This window comes from Cynocephalus volans, chromosome 13, assembly GCF_027409185.1.
Source record: "Cynocephalus volans isolate mCynVol1 chromosome 13, mCynVol1.pri, whole genome shotgun sequence".
NCBI lineage: Eukaryota > Metazoa > Chordata > Mammalia > Dermoptera > Cynocephalidae > Cynocephalus > Cynocephalus volans.
In genome coordinates, this window is record NC_084472.1 from 110,579,942 (window position 1) to 110,598,108 (window position 18,167).

General features: G+C 36.8%; 1 protein-coding gene across 1 annotated transcript in view; it reads left to right on the forward strand.

Moving 5' to 3' along the window:
- Window positions 1–18,167, forward strand: part of LOC134361752 (disintegrin and metalloproteinase domain-containing protein 5-like) — a 155,557-nt gene that overhangs the window by 40,339 nt on the left and 97,051 nt on the right. Inside the window, exons 10-12 of the mRNA XM_063076730.1 lie at window positions 60–141; window positions 896–1,032; window positions 8,594–8,783. Of these exons, the coding sequence (XP_062932800.1) occupies window positions 60–141; window positions 896–1,032; window positions 8,594–8,783 (409 nt within the window). The remainder of the gene's footprint in view (window positions 1–59; window positions 142–895; window positions 1,033–8,593; window positions 8,784–18,167) is intronic.

Genomic DNA, 18,167 nt, shown 5'->3' on the forward strand with positions numbered 1-18,167 from the left:
TATGAAAATTATTTCTATAGCTAACAATACTTTAAAATATTAAAAATTGTTTTTTTTAGCTTCAAGAAACATCCTACCTTTACAGGAGCCACATTTTCTGGAAGTGTATGTGATAAGAATTATGCTGCAGGAATTGCTCTGGTATGTAATTATTATCCAGTTTGCTCACAATTTTCATGTTTAAATTTTCATAAATATTTTAAGCATGCATAAATACATTACTTAGTTTATTCATCCCTTTATACCTTTTATATTACTAATTTGGAACATAGAAATTAAACTGTATATCATTGCATTAAAAATAGAACACGAAAAATTTGAACATCATGGTGCTGTAATTTTATAAAATTATATTTGGCCTTTGTAAGTCAAATTTTAATATTTTTGAACAGTGGTATGCTGTGCTTCAGTATTTATTATATAGCCCGTGCAATTTTATGTTAGTTATTAAACATGTCAATTATCAATTTTTCTTTCTAATTCAATAATTGGTGTATATTATGTGCCTTTTCATTAAATGATATTCATTGTTTATTTTTCTGTTTTAAGGTAATTATTTTATTGCAGCATTCTTTATTACATGTTTGGGAGGAGCAGAGTGAGGTAGGAAAGAATAATCATGGAATGTTTATATTTTATGTTTGAGGAAGGGAGAAGACGTTCTTACTATAGAGTCACGTTCCTTCTACTGCCAAGTTATATAAAAATTGAAGTTAGCTAACTTGAGAGTACTTCAGAAAAGGAAGTATACACTATACAATGGCATTCACATAGGTGTCTTGGATTCATTAATACATTTTAAAATGAGTTTTATATACTTTTTTTGATTACAGTAAATTTTGTTCCATTTTATAACTGATTATAATTCTTAGTTAACTCTTTGTCTTACATTTAGTATCCAGAGGGCTTTTCCTTGGAGTCATATACTGCCATGATTGTGCAGTTACTTGGCCTTAATCTGGGATTAACTTACGACAACACCGACACCTGCTATTGTTCAGGAGATGTTTGCACAATGACGCCAAAAGCAGTGTAAGATAATTTTCTTTATTAAATACATGCGTTTTTTTGTGTGTGTGTTAGGAAAATTCGCATTTCAGTTCATTAAACCGAAGTAATTGGCAGTTATAGAACACTGTAGCAAACAACTGCAGAATATATTTTCTTTTCAAGTACAGCTAGAACACGTAGCATAATAGGCCCAGAACTCTCTACGCCTGGGGAAATGCTCTTCCTCCTTCTTGCCTTCCAGAATCTGGATTGTATTTTTCTCTCCTGAGCAGCACAAGGGAACCCTCTGGGGACAAGTCATATAAAATTGCATAATTTGAGTGATTCTGAAAGATTGGTATACCAAAAACTATAAAACATCGGTGAAAGAAATTGAAAACGACACAAGTAAGTTGAAAGATATTCCATGTTTATGAATGGAAAAAAATCAATGTTATTAAAATCTTCATACTACTCAAAGTGATGTACAGATTCAATTCAATCCCTTTTAAATTTCCAATGTAACTTTTCACAAAAAACTGAACTCTTACAGCCCTGAGTAATGGGAGGGTCATCCCTGAAAAACCTCTGAAATGCCTTTGGGGCCATTCTCCCATTGTCTATATAAATAGAAACTAACTTCCTTCTATTTATATGAATCTCTTTAGCAAATTGTCACTTGGCCACGCCCTTAGAATTATCTCCCCAAAATGCTTTTTTAAATTTTTACCTAACCAGGCTTAGAGTTTCCAAATCTTTCCATTTTGCTTCCCTTTTAAGTATAACTTTCATCCCTACTTCATTTATCTTTTCTGTCATTTTACTGTAGCATCCAGAAGAAGCCTTGCAGCACCTTGAATGCTTTGATGCTTAGATATTTCTTTCACCAAATATCCTAGTTAATTGCTTTCAAGTACTGTCTTCCAAATGCCATTGGACATGGACACAATTCCACAAGTTTTTTGTTTTCCTTGTATAACAAGGATATCCCTACTCTAATTTCCAATACCTTGTTTCTCCTTTCCATTTAGACCTCATCAAAATGGCCTGTATGTTCATATTTTTACCAACATTCTGATCACGGCAACTTAATTAATCTCTAAGAAGTTCCAGAATTTTCCTACATTTCTTTTCTTCTTCTGAGCCCTCATTAGAATCATCCTTAATGTTCTATTCACAACAATTGAGGCTTTTTCTAGTCTTTTCCTCCAGATTTTTCCAGCCTCTACCCAGTACCCATTTCCAAAGCTGCTTCCACATTTCAGGTATTTGTTAGAGGAAAAGCCCTACTTCTCAGTGTCAATTTTCTGGTCTTAGTCCATTTTGTACTGCTATAACACTACATGAGACTGAGTAATTTATAAAGAACAGGGAGTTATTTTGTTCACAGTTCTGAAACTGGGAAGTTCAAGGTTGATGGGTCCACATCTGGCAAGTGCCTTCTTGCTGCATCATTCTGTGGTGCAAGGCAGAAGGGCAAGAGAACATTCACACATGCAAGAGAGGGCACTAAACTCATTTTTAAAACAACCCATTCTCATAACAAACCTACATCCAGAATAATGACATTAATTTATTTATGAGGGCAGAACCCTTATGACCTAATCACCTCTTGAAGGTCCCACCACAACACTATTGCATTTAGGGTTTAAGTTTCTGATGCATGAACTTCTGGGGACACATTTAAGCCATAGCAGTGGTACACATACACATTTCAGCCTAAACAAGGAGAAGGGAATTCTGTCATTTTTGAAAACCTGGATGAACCTGGAGGTATTATGCTAAGTTAAATAAGACAGGAACAGAAAAACAGCCTGTACTGCATGATCTCACTTATATGTGGAATCCAAAAAATTCAAACGCATATAAATAGAGAGTAGAGTGGTGGTTACCAGGAGCCACCTGGTGGGGAATGGAGAGATGTTAGTCAAGGGCTACAGAGTTTCATTAGACAGGAGGAGTAAGTTTTAGAGACCTACTTTAGTTAATAATAATGCAATGTATATTTCAAAACTGCTAACAGGTAGATTTTAAACATTCTCACCACATGCAAAAAATGATAAGTATGTGAGGTGATGGATCTTAATTAGCTTGTGTATTAGTACATTTTGTGCTGCTATAACAGAATACCTGACACTGGGTAATTTATAAAGAAAAGAGGTTTGTTTGGCTCATGATTCTTGGACAGCTGCATCTGGCACAGGCCTCAGGCTGCTTCTACTCATAGTGGAAAGTGGCAGGCAGCCGGCGGGTACAAGCAGATCACATGGTGAGAGGAAGTGAGAGAGAGAGAGAGGAGGTGTCAGGGTCTTTTAAACATCCAGCTCTTGTGGGAACTAATAGAGTGAGAATTCACTCACTACCTCCACCCCCAGGGAGAACATTAATCCATTCATGAGGGATCTGCTCTCATGATTCAAACAGCTCCCAACACTGTCACATTGGGGATTAGATTTCCACATGAGTTTTGGGAGGACAATACATCCAAACTCCATTATTCCACCCCTGGCCTCCCAAAACTCATGTCACTCTCATGTACAATATACAGTCATCCCATTGCAACAGTCCCAAAAGTCTTAGCTTGTTCCAGCACAAACTTAAAAGTCAAAGTCTCATCTGAGACCAAAGGCAAAACTCCTTCCAGCTGTGAACCTGTAAAAATCAAAAACAAATTTACTGCTAAGATACAATGATGGAACAGACATTGGGTGCACATTTCCATTCCAAAAGGGAGGAATAGGCCAAAAGAAAGGAGAAAAAGGCCCCAAACAAGTCCAAAACCCAGCAGGGCAGACATGAAATCTTAAAGCTCCAAAATAATATTCTTTGACTCCAAGTCTTGCATCCTGGGCACAATGGGGTACTTGGGCCCCCAAAGCCTCGGGAAGCCACCCCCACATCTCTGCTGGGCACAGCCCACTAGGCTGCGTTGGTGCCTGTGGCTTTTTCAGTTGGACTTTGCCAGTGGCCCTACTAGTATCGTGGCACCAGCCCTGCTGCCTTGGCTTTACTAGACATTTCCCCATTGGGGACTCTCTGTGGGGGCTCTGACCCCACTTTTCTGCTCTGCATTGCTCTAGTAGATAGCCTCCATGGTGGCTTTGCCCCTGTGGCAGGTCTCTGCCTGGGCCCCCAGGCTTTTCCATACATCCTCTGAAATCTGGGTGGAGGCTTCCACACTTCCACTGCCCTCACACTCTGCCAACCTGCAGACTTAACATGATGGGGATTCCACTAAGGTTTCCAGCTTGTGCTCTCCAGAGCTACTGCACAAGTCACACTTGGGGCTGCTTGAGGCAGGGCTGCTCTAGCTGGAGTGGCTGGGATGCAGGGAGCATCCTGAAGGCAGTTGCACCCTGGGTCTGTCCTCCAGAACAACTCTGTCCTTCTAGGCCTCTGGATCTGTGATGGGAGGGGTGCCCTTCTTGATTTCTGAAATGCCTTCAGGGCCTTTCTCCCATCCTCTTGGCTATTAGCACCTGCTGCCTTATAGCCATGCTAATGTCTTTAGCAATTAGTCTGTTCACTGCAGCCTTGGATTTTTTTCCTGCTCTCAGCTTCCCTACCACATGGCCAGGTTGCAAATTTTTCAAATCTTTATGCTCTGCTTCCCTTTTAAATTCTGGCTTTCCATCATGCCTTTCCGGCCATAACTCAGCATAGGTTGTTGCAAGTAGCCATGCAGCTTCTTTAATGCTTTGCTGCTTGGAAATTTCTTCTGCCAAACTTTCTTGTTCACAGCTCTTAAGTCCCACCTTCCACAAAGTCCTACGGCATGGACACAATGCAGTCAAGTTCCTTGCTATGGTGTACCAAGGGTGAACTTTTGTACAATTCCCGATAAGTTCCTCATTTCTATCTGAGACCTCATCATCCGCATGGTCTCTACTGTCCACATTTCTATCAATGATTGGTCACAACCATTTAACCAATCTCTAAAATATTCCAAACTTTCCCTTATCTTTTTATCTTCTTCTCCAAAGAAGAAGATAAAAGTCCTCCAAACTCCTCCAACCTTTGCCCATTACCAAGTTCCGAAGCCGCTTCCACATTTTCAGGTATCTGTATAGCAACACCCCACTTCTCAGTGCCAATTTTCTGTATTAGTCCATTTTGTGGTGCTGTAACAATGTCTGAGACTGGGTAATTTATACAGAACAGAGGTTTATTTGGCTTATGATTCTGGGACAGCTGCATCTGGTGTGGGCCTCAGGCTGCTCCTACTCATGGCGGAAAGCAGCAGGCAGCCGGTTAGGTACAAGAGATCACATGGTGAGAGGAAGCAAGAGAGAGAGGGAAGGTGCCAGGGTCTTTTAAACAACAAGCTCTTGTGGAAACTAAGAGAGTGAGAACTCACTCACTACCCCCACCCCCAGGGAGAGCATCAATCAATTCATGAAGGATCCGCCCCCATGACTAAACTCCCAACACTGCTACATTGGGGATCTGATTCCACATGAGAGGACAATATATCCAAACTCCATCAGCTTGATTTAATCATTCCACAATATATACATACATTGATACATCGCATTTTAACTCATAAATGTATACAATTATTATTAGTCAATTAAAAATTTAAAATGCTTTAATACCTGTAAAAAATTGGGATTGTACAATATAAGGATTAATGGCAAAATTAATGCTACTAATTAAAAATTTTAATTTTAATTTATTTAGAATGACATTAAATAGCAAAGAAATAACACCATGACACATTGAGAGATTGCTGAATAAAGGGAAAAACTTTCTGTTTTAGTGCCACTGGCAGCAACTTTTTGCTTTTTCACAAACAGTGGTCCCTACATTTCCATTTTCATTGGTTCCTGAAAATTATATGCCCCCCAGTTCTCACTGTTCCACATCATTGCCAAGACTTTATATGCTCAGTATGGTCAATATGAGTCATTTTAGTGGATGTGTTGGTTTTATCTGTACTTCGTAGAAGCTAATGTTGTTGAACATCTTTTCATATTTCATATCCTTACTACATCTTCTTTGTTGATGTGACTATTTAAACCTTTTATTCACTTTTTTAAAAAAATAAAATTTGAGATTTTTGTGCTTGTAATGAGTTGTAATGTTTGTTTATATATTCTGGCTATGATTTCTTTACTAGATATGTGATTTTCAACTATTTCCTTCCAGTATGTGGCTTGTCTTTTAATTTTCCTTATATTGTCATCTAGTTTTGAGAAAATATATTTAATTTTTATTAAGTCCAATTTTTCTATTTATGTATCATAGCTTTATAGCTCTTATATTCAGTTTTATAATACACTTTGAGTTTATTTCATGTATGTCTAACTTCATTTCTATTTTGGCATATGGACTTATAACTATTCAAACACCGTTTGTTGAAAAGACTAACATTTCCCCCACTTAATTGCCTTGGCAACTATGTAAAAAATCAACTGACCAGAAATGTGTGTATTCTTCATTAAAATCTGTATTCTATCAGTCTGTATATATGTCCTTATGGAAAAGCACACTGTCTTTATTACTGTAGCTTTATATTGAATTTTGAAATTAAATAATGCAGGCCCCTAAGTTTCTTATATTTATCAAAATTGTTTTGGCTGTTCTAGACCACTTACATTTTCACAGACATTCTATTATCAGCTTTCCAATTTCTACACAAAAGTTCGGCTAGGATTTTGATAAGTATTGCATTGTTCAATATCAAAGTTAAATTTCAGGAGAATTATCATCTTAACAATATTGTGTCTTTTGATCTTTGAATATAATATATGTCCTCATTTATTAAGGTCCTCTTTAATTTTTTTCAGTAATGTGTTTTGCTTTAAAGTTTACCAGGGGCTGGCCCCGTGGTGCACTTGGGAGAGTGCAGCGCTTGGGAGCACAGCGGCGCTCCCTCCGCGGGTTTGGATCCTACATAGGGATGGCCGGTGCGCTCACTGGCTGAGCGGGGTGCGGACGACACCAAGCCAAAGGTTGCGATCCCCTTACCGGTCACAAAAAGGACAAAAAAAAAAAAAAGTTTACCAGTCTTCTACTTCTTTTGTTAAATTTATCCTTGAGTATTCTTTTATATGTTATTATGCATAGAATTGTTTTGTTCATTTTATTTTTAGATTGTTCTCTGCTACTACATAAAAACATGATTAAATTTTGGATATTGACCTTGTGTGCTGCAAATGATAAATTTGTTTAGAAGTTCTGGGAAACTTTATTTGTTCATTTCTCATGATTTTCTATAAACAAGATCTTCTTGTCTGTGAATAAGAGCAGTTTTATTTTTTCTTTTCCATCTATTTGCATGTAACTTACTTGTATTGCTTCATCGCACTTAAAATAACTTTAGTCCAATGTGAATGAAATGGTGAGAGTGGATATCCTTGTCTTGTTCCCAATCTTAGGAGAAAAGCATTCAGTTTTTCACAATGCTAGTTCAAACTATAGGATAACGTTAGCTGCAGTTTTTTTTAAAAGTATTTTTTTTCTAAAACAGCATCCATTATTCCCTTGTGTATTGTGTTATTTTTCTTCATCTTTACATCATCATCATGTGGTTTCACTAATCAATGGTTGTGCTCTCCGAATGGGCAGAAGACATTTCCCCAGTCCTGGCTGAACATATTTCTTTCAGGGGGGAAGGAATGTCTCAAGTTGACAGAGACAAAGAGATTTCTATAGCTAGGCCTTTGTTGTTGCAGAAGCTCTCATGCCTATGTGAGACAGAGAGTGATTTCTTGGCTGTGCATTTGTTGTGACAGAATCTCGATTGCCAGTGTGACCCCACCACCTGGTGACTGTCAGTGGTAGATGGTAACCTGAGGCAGGGGTCATGAGAACACTTCCTTTGATCTAATTTATGTCCCTTGCTGGTGGTTCCAGGCTTACCTGGTGTTTTCAGTGGGACTTCCATTTGACCTGGAGCAGGAGTGAGCCTACCTGGGCCACCCTTTATTGCCAGATGGTGGTTCTGAAAACATTAAGCCCGGGTCATTAGTTTTGTTGGGTGGTGAGATGTAAGATGCCAAGCTACTATATTGTCCCTTCAGTCCTGGGAACCCAAACCTGTTTACCTCTTTTTACTTTTCAGAACTCTCCTCAGGTTGCTTCTTGTTTCTTGCCTTCTTTTCAGATTTTATACTTGTACTTTGTGAAGAGAATCAGGGAAAAATAAGTCTATGCTGCTTTTTCTGGATGGGAAGTCTAGAACTGATTTTTGTTTGAAAAATATGTAATTATGGAGAGCATAAACTCTAAAATATGCTATTAAAGTTAATACTAATATGTTTATATTAGCATTTAGAGAAACAATACAAAAATTGAATTACATATACCCAAAATAAAGAATAACGGTTCCTATGTTTAAAGATTTAACAAAGGTCATAGGTTAGCTATATACTAGGTCTTGTATAAAACAGGGTAATGGAGTATGTAATGTTTTCACTTTTTTCCTTCATGGAATTAAAAAAGTGTTAAAACACATTAGCAATACAATAAATATATATTTTTAAAGTGTGCTTGTTTCTCATGAAGAGTAATGCTCTTTAAATCTTTCTTAAAAATACATTAGGGGAAATGTGGAGATATGCGACATTAATTTTATCATGCACATATATTTATATTTTAGGTACTCTGGGGGTATAAAAGATTTTAGCACCTGTAGCTTGGATGAGTTTAAATATTTTGCTTCGCGTTATGGCCTTGACTGTCTTCGGGAAAATCCTTTTGATATGCCAGTTTACAGGCAAGCACAGAAGAAGATATGTGGCAATGGAATATTGGAAGGTGATGAAGAATGTGATTGTGGCACGAAAGAGGTTAGTAGAAATTAAAATGTTTTTTTCTTATTTCCTATATAAGTGTATAATAGGGAGAAAAGAAGATAATTACCTTATCTTTTTGAAAAGTAGATTTGAAAAAAGCATTCTTTTTTGGGAAAGATGGGAGCCTTTAAGCCTGCTAATTGTATTATTTTTGGAAGTAGAGAGCAAAGATCTTTTAGATAAAGTGTATTTTCAGATATTGCCTTCTGACATTATTTAGTGTATGTATCAGATGCAAACTTAAAATTAGTGATCACAGTGAGTGTGTAAGGAGTTGAGGGAATATACTCTTAATAACAGGCAGTAGCAAAAACAAACAAAAACATCTAAAGACAATAAACCAATGAGATAGCAAAATGTGTTGTTTGCTAATATAAGGAGAAAAAGTATTCTATTGACAGGTGATGTCAATTAAAAATATTTTAAAATAAAATCTGTTAATTTTAGAAAATATAAAAATACAGAACTAAGATCAAACCAAACCAAACAAAGATGAAAGATGATAAAGGGACATCAGCAAAATGGTTGACTAGGGCGCCTAATGCTATCCCCCTCACAAAAAAGGACCAAAACAATGAATAAACAACTACATTTTGACCAGAGTGAATAAAAGGGAACAGTAGAGTACAGCAAGGGAGTAGTGGAAACCCTGTCGAGCAGACACTCAGGATGGCCGCATAGAGAAGGGAAAGAAACACCCTGCCTCTTCCACCCATCTCCCTGGTTGGGATCAGCTTGGAATCAGGAGGGACTTCTCCTTGTGGGGAAAAGTTGAGCAGGAAGCACCCTGTGGCCCCCATGGTCACCATGGACACCTTCAGTACTGGAAAATCCTAAAGTTCTCAGAGGCACTGACCCAAGCTTAGGGAGCTGCTTGGAGTTCACAGGGCTGTACTATGCTAGAAAAAGAGCCAACATTTTGTCTCCCACCCCTACCATGACTCTATCTGCTACTCTATTGCAACATCTTGAAAACAGAGTCCCTGCCAAAGTGCATCTTGCTTTGGGAATCAATAGCCACTGGATCCCTTCATCGCTGAGGATCTCCCATCATTGCACCAGGATCACACACAGGGTAGTGTGCCATGCCATTCCGCTGCCAAGTTGATGCTCTTCCTACTGTTGGGAGCAATCTGTCTAGGACGCATTCCATCTTCCCTGTCCTAGTCATTTCTGTGACTCATCTCCAACTACTCAAAGCCTCGCTCAGTAGAGCAGCCATGCCCCAGGTGCCTGAATCAACCCAGTCCCCTGAAATTTGAGCTTCAGCCTAGGGGAGCAACCGTGATCACAGATCCCGAGCCCATGTTGAGCCCCTGGGGACCAAGCTCACTGGCCATGTAGAGCAGCCACCTCCAAGCTTGTGGGTCTCTATTTCATTTAGCTCTTCTCTGATCTTAATTATTTCTTTCCATCTGCTCATTTTGGGATTGGACTGTTCTTGTTTTTGTAATTCTTTGAGGTTTAACATTAGATTGAAATCTTTCTGTTCTTTTTATATAAGCATTGATTGCAATAAACTTCTCTCTTAGTAACTCTTTCACTGTATCTCACAGGTTTTGGTATACTACATCTTTATATTCATTAGTTTCAATAATTTTTTTTATTTCCTATTTAACTTCTTCTTGGACCCACAGGTTGTTCAAGAGCATATGTTTAATTTCCATGTATTTGTATAGTTTCCAGAAGTTTGCTTATTATAGATTTCTAGTTTTAATTTGTTGTGGTCTGAAAAGACACTTGAAATGATTTCAGTTTTAAAATTTGTTGAGACTTGATTTGTGACCTGACATATGGTCTATCCTAGAGAATGTTCCATGTGCTGATGAGAAGAATGTATGTTCTGTAGTTGTTGAATGAAATGTTCTATAGATATCGGCCAGGTTCAGTTGGTCTGAAGTGCAGTTTAAATCCTCTGTTTCTCCGTTGATTTGTTGCCTAGATGACCCCTCTGGTACTGAGAGAGGGGTGTTCAGCTTCCTTACTATTATCATATCGGGGTCTATCTCTTTTTATAGGCCTAATAGTGTTTATATATCTGTGTGCTCTAATGCTGGGTACATATATATTTATGATTGTTATGTCTTCTTGCTGGATAGATCCCTTTATCATTATATAGTGGCCTTGTCCCTTTTTACAGTTTTTGGCTTAAAGTTTATTTTATCTGATATAAGAATAGGTACTCCTGCTTGTTTTTGGTGTCAATTTGCATGGTATATCTTTTTCCATCCCATCACTATTAAACTGTGCGTCTTTAGAGGTGAGGTGAGTCTCTTGAAGACAGCGTATACTTGGATCCATCTTTTTAACCCAATCAGATATTCTGTGTCTTTTGAGTGGGAATTTAATCCTTTTACATTAAGAGTTATTATTGAAAGGTGTTGATTTACTCCTGCCATTTTATTGATTTTTAGTTGGATGTTTTAAATATCTTTTGTTTCTTTCTTTCTGATTTGCTGTTTGTTTTCTGTGTTTGTTGGTTTCTTTGGATGGTAGACAAACTTGTTTTCGCTTTATTGTTAGTATTTTATGTTACCGGTGTGTTTTGTTCTTTCTTGAGTGTTCATGGGAGTGATGGTTGTCTTTCAGGTACCAGACACAGTACTTCCTTGAGAATTTCTTGTAAGGCTGGCATGCGGTAGTGAACTCCCACAGTTTTTGTTTGTCTGGGAAGTATACTATTTGTCCTTCATTTCGGAAGGGCAGCTTCACTGGGTAAAGTATTCTTGTCTGGAAACATCTGTCTTTTAATATTTTGAATATATCGTCACATTCTCTTTTTGCTTTTAGGATTTCTGACAAAAAGTCTGATATTGGTCTGATGGGGGCGCCGCTAAAAGTGACTTTATGCTTCTCTCTTGCAGCTTTTAAAATTCTCTGTTTGTCTTTGAGTTTTGCCAACTTGACTATAACATGTCTTGGAGGGGACCTTTTGGGATTGAATATTTTTGGGGATCTTCAAGCCTCTTGAATCTGAAGATCTGTATCTCTCCCTATACTTGGGAAGTTTTCTGCTATTATTTCATTGAATATGTTTTCAATGCCATTTCCTTTTTCCTCCCCTTCTGGAATATCCATGATTCAGATATTGGAGTGCTTGAGGTTGTCTGTTATTTCTGTGAGACTTTCTTCAATTTTTTAAATTCTTTTTCTCTTTTTCTTTTTTTGTCTGCCTTTGTTATTTCAAACAGGCCATCTTCAAGATCAGAAATTGTCTCTTCTGTTTATTCTAGCCTTCTGTTTAAGCTCTCTGTTGTGTTTTTTATTTCATTGAATGAATCCTTCAACTCCACAAGCTCTGCTACATTCTTTTTCAGAGCATTGATTTCTTTGCATGTTTCCCCTCTCAGTTCCTGTATACTTTTTCTCATTTTGTTGGGTTATCTAACTGTGTCTTCTTGTATCTAATTTAGTTTCTTTAGAATTGTTGCTTGAAATTCCTTGTCAGTCATTTCAAGGACTTCCTGTTATATAGGATCTAGTACTTGAGAGTTATTATATTTCTTTGGTGATGTCATACTTTCTTGTCTTGTCATATGTCTAGTATCTCTCCATTGGTGTTTAGTCATTGTGGTAGAGGCTGTCATGGTCCACTCATTCCACCCTGGTGTCTGCTGCAGTGGCAGGGAGTGTTGTTGGTGATCAGCTGCCTGTTACTGCCTCAGGCCCTCAGTGTCAGTGGGGTGGGCCTCTTGGGTGTGGGGTCTTTCCTGGCCATGTTCCCGCAGAGTGTGCCAGGTCAGTGCTGCTGCCTCAGGGCCTCTTAGTATTTTGGATATATCAGCCCATTCTCCTCTGGTCTGTAGAAAGTTTATTAAGAAGCCTGCTAGTAGTCTTATATGTAGACTTGACACTTTTCTCTTACTGCTTTTTGGATTCTCTCTTAGTAATTAAGTTTTACCAGTTTGACATAATGTGTCCTAGAAAGGATTTTTTGGATTGAATCTTTTTGGGGTTTTTAAACCTCTTGTACCTGAAGGCCCATGGCTCTACCAATACCTGGGAAGTTTTCCATTATTATTTCATTTAATAGGTTTTCAATACATTTTCCTTTCTCTTCCACTTGTGGAACACCCATAATTTGATTTTTTGTTTGGTTAAGGGGGTCTGCTAGCTCTCTTAGATTTTCTTCATTTTTTAAAATTCTTTTTTCTTTTTTTAAAAAAATATGTTTGGGTATTTCAAAAAGACTTATCTTCAAGATCAGACATTCTTCTGCTTGCTCTAATCTGCTGCTTAAGCTCTCAGTTGTGTTTTTTATTTTGTTGAATAAATTTTTCAGTTCCATTAGTTCTGCTTTATATTATAAGATATTAATGTCTTTGTAAATTTCCTCTTTCGTATGCTGGATTTCTTTTTCTCATTTCATTTTGTCTAACTGTTCTTATCTCACTGATTTTCCTTATGATTGTTGCTCAGATTTTCTTTTGTCATTTTGAGGTTTTCTGCTCTATAGGGTCTGGTACTTGAGAATTACTGTATTCTTTTGGTGGTGTCATATTTTCTTGGATTTTTGTGTTTCCAGTATCTCTACATTATTGTCTGCTTATCTGGTGGTGCGGTTACTTCTATTACTCTGGAGTGGGCTTTGAGTAGAGAGACTTTCTCCTCTTTTTCTAGTCTCCACTGGTGACTCTCCTTATGTTAATGTATTTGAGTGGCTGGCAGGCCATCTGCAGGGTGGTTGTGGCTGCTACTGTGGCAGCAAGACGCTTTTATGGCAGTCATATTTTTGGTGGTGGCTGTGGGCCACCTGCATGGAAGTAGTGGTTTTGGCATTCTCCTGTTGTCTGCCAGGTAGTGGAGGCTGGCCGCAGCTCCTGCCTAGGACCCCTTGCATGTTTTTGCCTTCTGCTGAGTGGTGGGGGCTGCCTGTGGCTCCTGAATAGGACCCTGTGTGTGCTCCTGTCTTACTAAGAACTTTTAAAATTCAACAGTAACAAAAATCTAATTAAAATATGGGCCAAAGGCCTTGACAAACACCTTACCAAGAATGATATATAGTCATAGATGTCCAATATGTGTACAAAAAGATGCCTCACATCATGTCTTCAGTTTAATGCAAATTAAAACAACAAGCAAATACCCCTATAAACCTACAAAAATGGTCAAAGTTAGGACACTGACAACATCAAATGCTGGTGAAGAAGTGGAGCAACAGTAATTCTCATTAATTACTGAATGTGCAAAATGAGTGGAAATGCAAAATGATACCGCCACTTTGGAAAACAGATTGGTGGTTTCTTACAAAACTAAAAAGCTCTTAACATATTATCCAGATATTACACTTCTTGCTATTTACCCAAAGGAGTCAATAACTTATGTCCACACAAAAACCTGCACACAGATGTTTACAGCAGCTTTATTCATAATTGCCAAAACTTGGAAGCAACCATGATGAATAAATTGAAATGGACGAGTAAATTGTGGTACATCTGGACAACAGAAAATTATTCAGCACTAAAAGAAACCAGCTATTAAGCCATGAAAATACATGCAGGAACTTTAAGTGAATATTACTAAGTGAAAGAAAACATACTGAAAAGGCTACATACTGTATTATCTAACTCTGAAATTCTGGAAAAGACAAAATTATGGAGACAGTAAAAAGATGAACAGTTGCCAGGGATTGGGGAGAGGAAGTGATGAATAAGCAGAGAATGGAGGATTCTTATGGCAGTGAAACTACTCTGTATGATAATATGTTTGTGAATACATTTTACTACAAATGTTTCTAAACATATAGCTTGTGCTCCACCTTTTGGTAAACCCTAATATAAACTCGGACTCTGAGTGAAAGTCCTGTGTCAGTGTGTGTTCATCGATTATAAGAAATGTACCACTCTGGCATTTTGATAGGGGGAAGGTAGTGCATGTGTGGGTTAGATGGACATATGGATATATGGAAAATATCTGTACTTTCTGCTCAATTTTACTGTGATTCTAATACTGCTATAAAAATAATGGCTAACACCAAGATCAAGGTTTTGGATCCCCATACCGGCCAGTCCCCAAGAAAAAGAAAAAAAAAAAGTGTCTATTAAATAAAATCTAAAAAAAAGACATGGAAATATTTATTAAGTTTATGTATTACAACCCACTAGAAAGGAGACAAATGATCTAAAAAACTGGGAAAAATAATTCGGACAATTCACAGTAGAATATATATAAATGGCAATGAGAAAATGAAATGATACTTAACATCATTAGTCACCTTAGAAAAACTAATTAAAACTACATGATATAACCCTGCATACATATTAGAATGGCCAAAATAATAATGCAGCACCCCCAACAAAAAATACTGTGTTGGTGGTGTGTTGTGGAGCAACTGAAATTTGTATACTTTGCCAGTGGTATGTAAAAATATTGCAAAACATTTTGGCAGTATCTTATAAGGGTAAATATGTGCTTGTCATTGGACCCAGGTCTTTATTTCTGGATATTTCTCTCAAAGAAATGAAAATATATGTCCACAGAAATATCTGTACATGAATGTTTAGAGCTGTCTTGTTCACAACAGCTGAGCCCTAGAAATAATCCAAATGTCCCTCATCATGTGAACAGTCAAATTGTGAAACTACTTAGTAATAAAAAATGATTATGCATGAATCCAAAGATAATGCTGATTTGAAAAAGTCAGATTCACAAGATTGTGTAATATATGATTCTGTTTATTTGAAATTCTAGAAAATGGAAACTAATATTTCATGTTGGGATGGGGCCGGTTGACTCTAACAAGCAGGAGGTGTCTTAGGTTGGCAGGGGAAGTGTTCTGTATCTTCATTGTGGTTGTGATTGCATGGGTGAATGCATCTGGCAAAGCTCATCAAACTGAACATTTTAAATAGATGTAGTTCATAGTAGTTAAATTAGTTAAAGGGCACAAACTTTATGTTATATAAGAGAAAAAGTTATAAAATGCATGGAATTATTAATATTGTATACTTAAAAATTTGCTGAAAGGTTAGATTTTATGTTAATTGTTCTTATCACAAAAATAAAGATAAATAGAGCAAGAGGAAACTTTTGTAGTTGGTGGATATCTTAATGGCTTAGACCAGACTATGGTGATGGTTTTAGAGACGTGTACTCTTCCCCAAACTCATTAAGGTGTATACATCAGATATGTAGCTAGGGCTTTTTGTGTCAGTCATGCATTAATAAAGTGGTGTTTTTTTGTTTGTCTGTTTATATTTTATTTTATTTTATTTTGTCAAAATACAATGTGGTTGATTATTGTGGCCAATCACCGAAACCTCCCTCCCTCATCTACTCCCCCCTCCCTCCCCACAACCTCATATCTGTTCGCTTGTCATATCAACTTCAAGGAATTGTAATTGTTATGTCTTCTTCCCTCTCTCCCACCCTGGTTTTTTTTGTGTGTATTTATTTATTTATTTTTAGCTCCCACCAATAAGTGAGAACATGTGGTATTTCTCTTTCTGTGCCTGACTCGTTTCACTTAAAATAATTCTCTCTAGATCCATCCATGTCATTGCACATGGCAGTATTTCACTCTTTTTTATAGCTGAGTAGTATTCCGTTGTGTAGATGTACCACATTTTCCATATCCACTCATCTGATGATGGACATTTGGGTAAAGTGGTGTTGTTGAAAAGGAAGTACAAGGTTGTGCTCATTGACAAGGAGCTTGCTTGAATAAGCTCCCAGTGGCCAAAAATGGCTTAAGTACGAAAAATAGATAGCAATGGATTATACTATACTGAATAAAATAGAAACCATAATTTTACAATGATAATAAAAACTAGAAGAGGGACCATATTAGTTTGTTTTTCTGTTGCTATAACATACCTGAGACTGGGTAATTTATAAATAAGAGTTTTATTTGGTCACAGAAGCTACATCTGGTGTGAGACTCAGGCCGCCTCTATTCGTGGCAGAAAGCAGCAGGGCAGCTGGTATGTGCAAGGAGATCACATGATGAGAGAGGAAGCAGGACTGTGAGAGAGAGGGGAGATGCCAGGTTGCTTTTAATAGTGGCTCTGATGTGAACTAATAGAATAAGAACTCTTTCATTCCCTACCCCCAAGGAGGGCATTAATCTATTCATGAGGGATTTACCTCTATGATCCAAATACCTTCCAACACTGCCTTTTTGGGGGTCAGATTTCAACATGACAAAAATATCCAAACTATATCAGGGACAATTCTTATCCACAGAAGATTGTTAATAAATGTAGAAAAGATGATAGAATTAGAAAACCACCATGATGCCCAGCCCAGTGTAATAATGGATTTAGGAAAGGGTCATCAACTCTTTCAAGTGTTGAAAGAAAATAGCAGCCAGCCTATAATCTTATCCTCAGCAAAACTATTCTCTGAGAATTAAGGACAAATAAAAAGACATTTTCAGATAATTTTTTAAAAATTGAGAGAATATATCATCAGCAGAACTATCCTAAAGGAAATACTAAAGGGTTTTATTGGGTTTTATATGGGTAGAAGGAATAAAATCTCGGAGGAATGAAGATACAAGTAGAAGTGAATAAATAAAAAAGTAAATATGTGGCAGATCTAAATGAAAACTGAATCTATAAAACAATAATATTAATTCTAGTAACTAAAATATGCATTAAATATATGGAAATAATAGCATGTAATTCAAGAGGAGATTTTAAGGTTCTTGTATCATACAAGAAGAGATTAAAAGTACTAAATTACATTACACTTGATATGTCAATAATATATATTATAATCTCTTGAGGAAACCACTAAGCTATTAATAAAAGATTATACATAACTTTCAACTTAATAAAGAAGAAAAATATAATAAAAATATAGAATCAACACAAAGCAAGTAAGAAAGAGTAAAAAAACATATACATACAGGTGTGACCAGTAGAGAGAAAAAAAGAATAGTTGATTTAAATCATTACTTTAAATATAATAGACAAAAATACCATCTGATAGAATTTTAAAAAACCAACTAAACTCAATTGTTTGCCGCCTATGAGAGAAACACTTTACATGTAAGGAAACAGACAGTCGAAAATAAAGGGAAGAGAAAAGATAAGTTATGGAAATACAAATCAGAATAAAGTAGTTTAGCTATAATAACAGATGAAGGAAACAAGAAAGCAGATGTGTTCAGACATCAGATAAAGGAAGAAAGATGTATTCTAGAGATGAAGAGGGACATTTTATAAAGCAGTTGTGTCCTGGTAAATGTTGAACAGCTGAGTTACTAAATAAAACAATGTATGGATATGTATGTAAGTAAATACAATATGCAATACTCTCTACTGTAAATTCATATAGGAATTGATTCTCCTGCAATGCTTTTGTTAACTTTTGCAGGACTATTGTATCTGTAGTCAACCCAATGTATGCTTGAGATTCAATCATGATTAGATA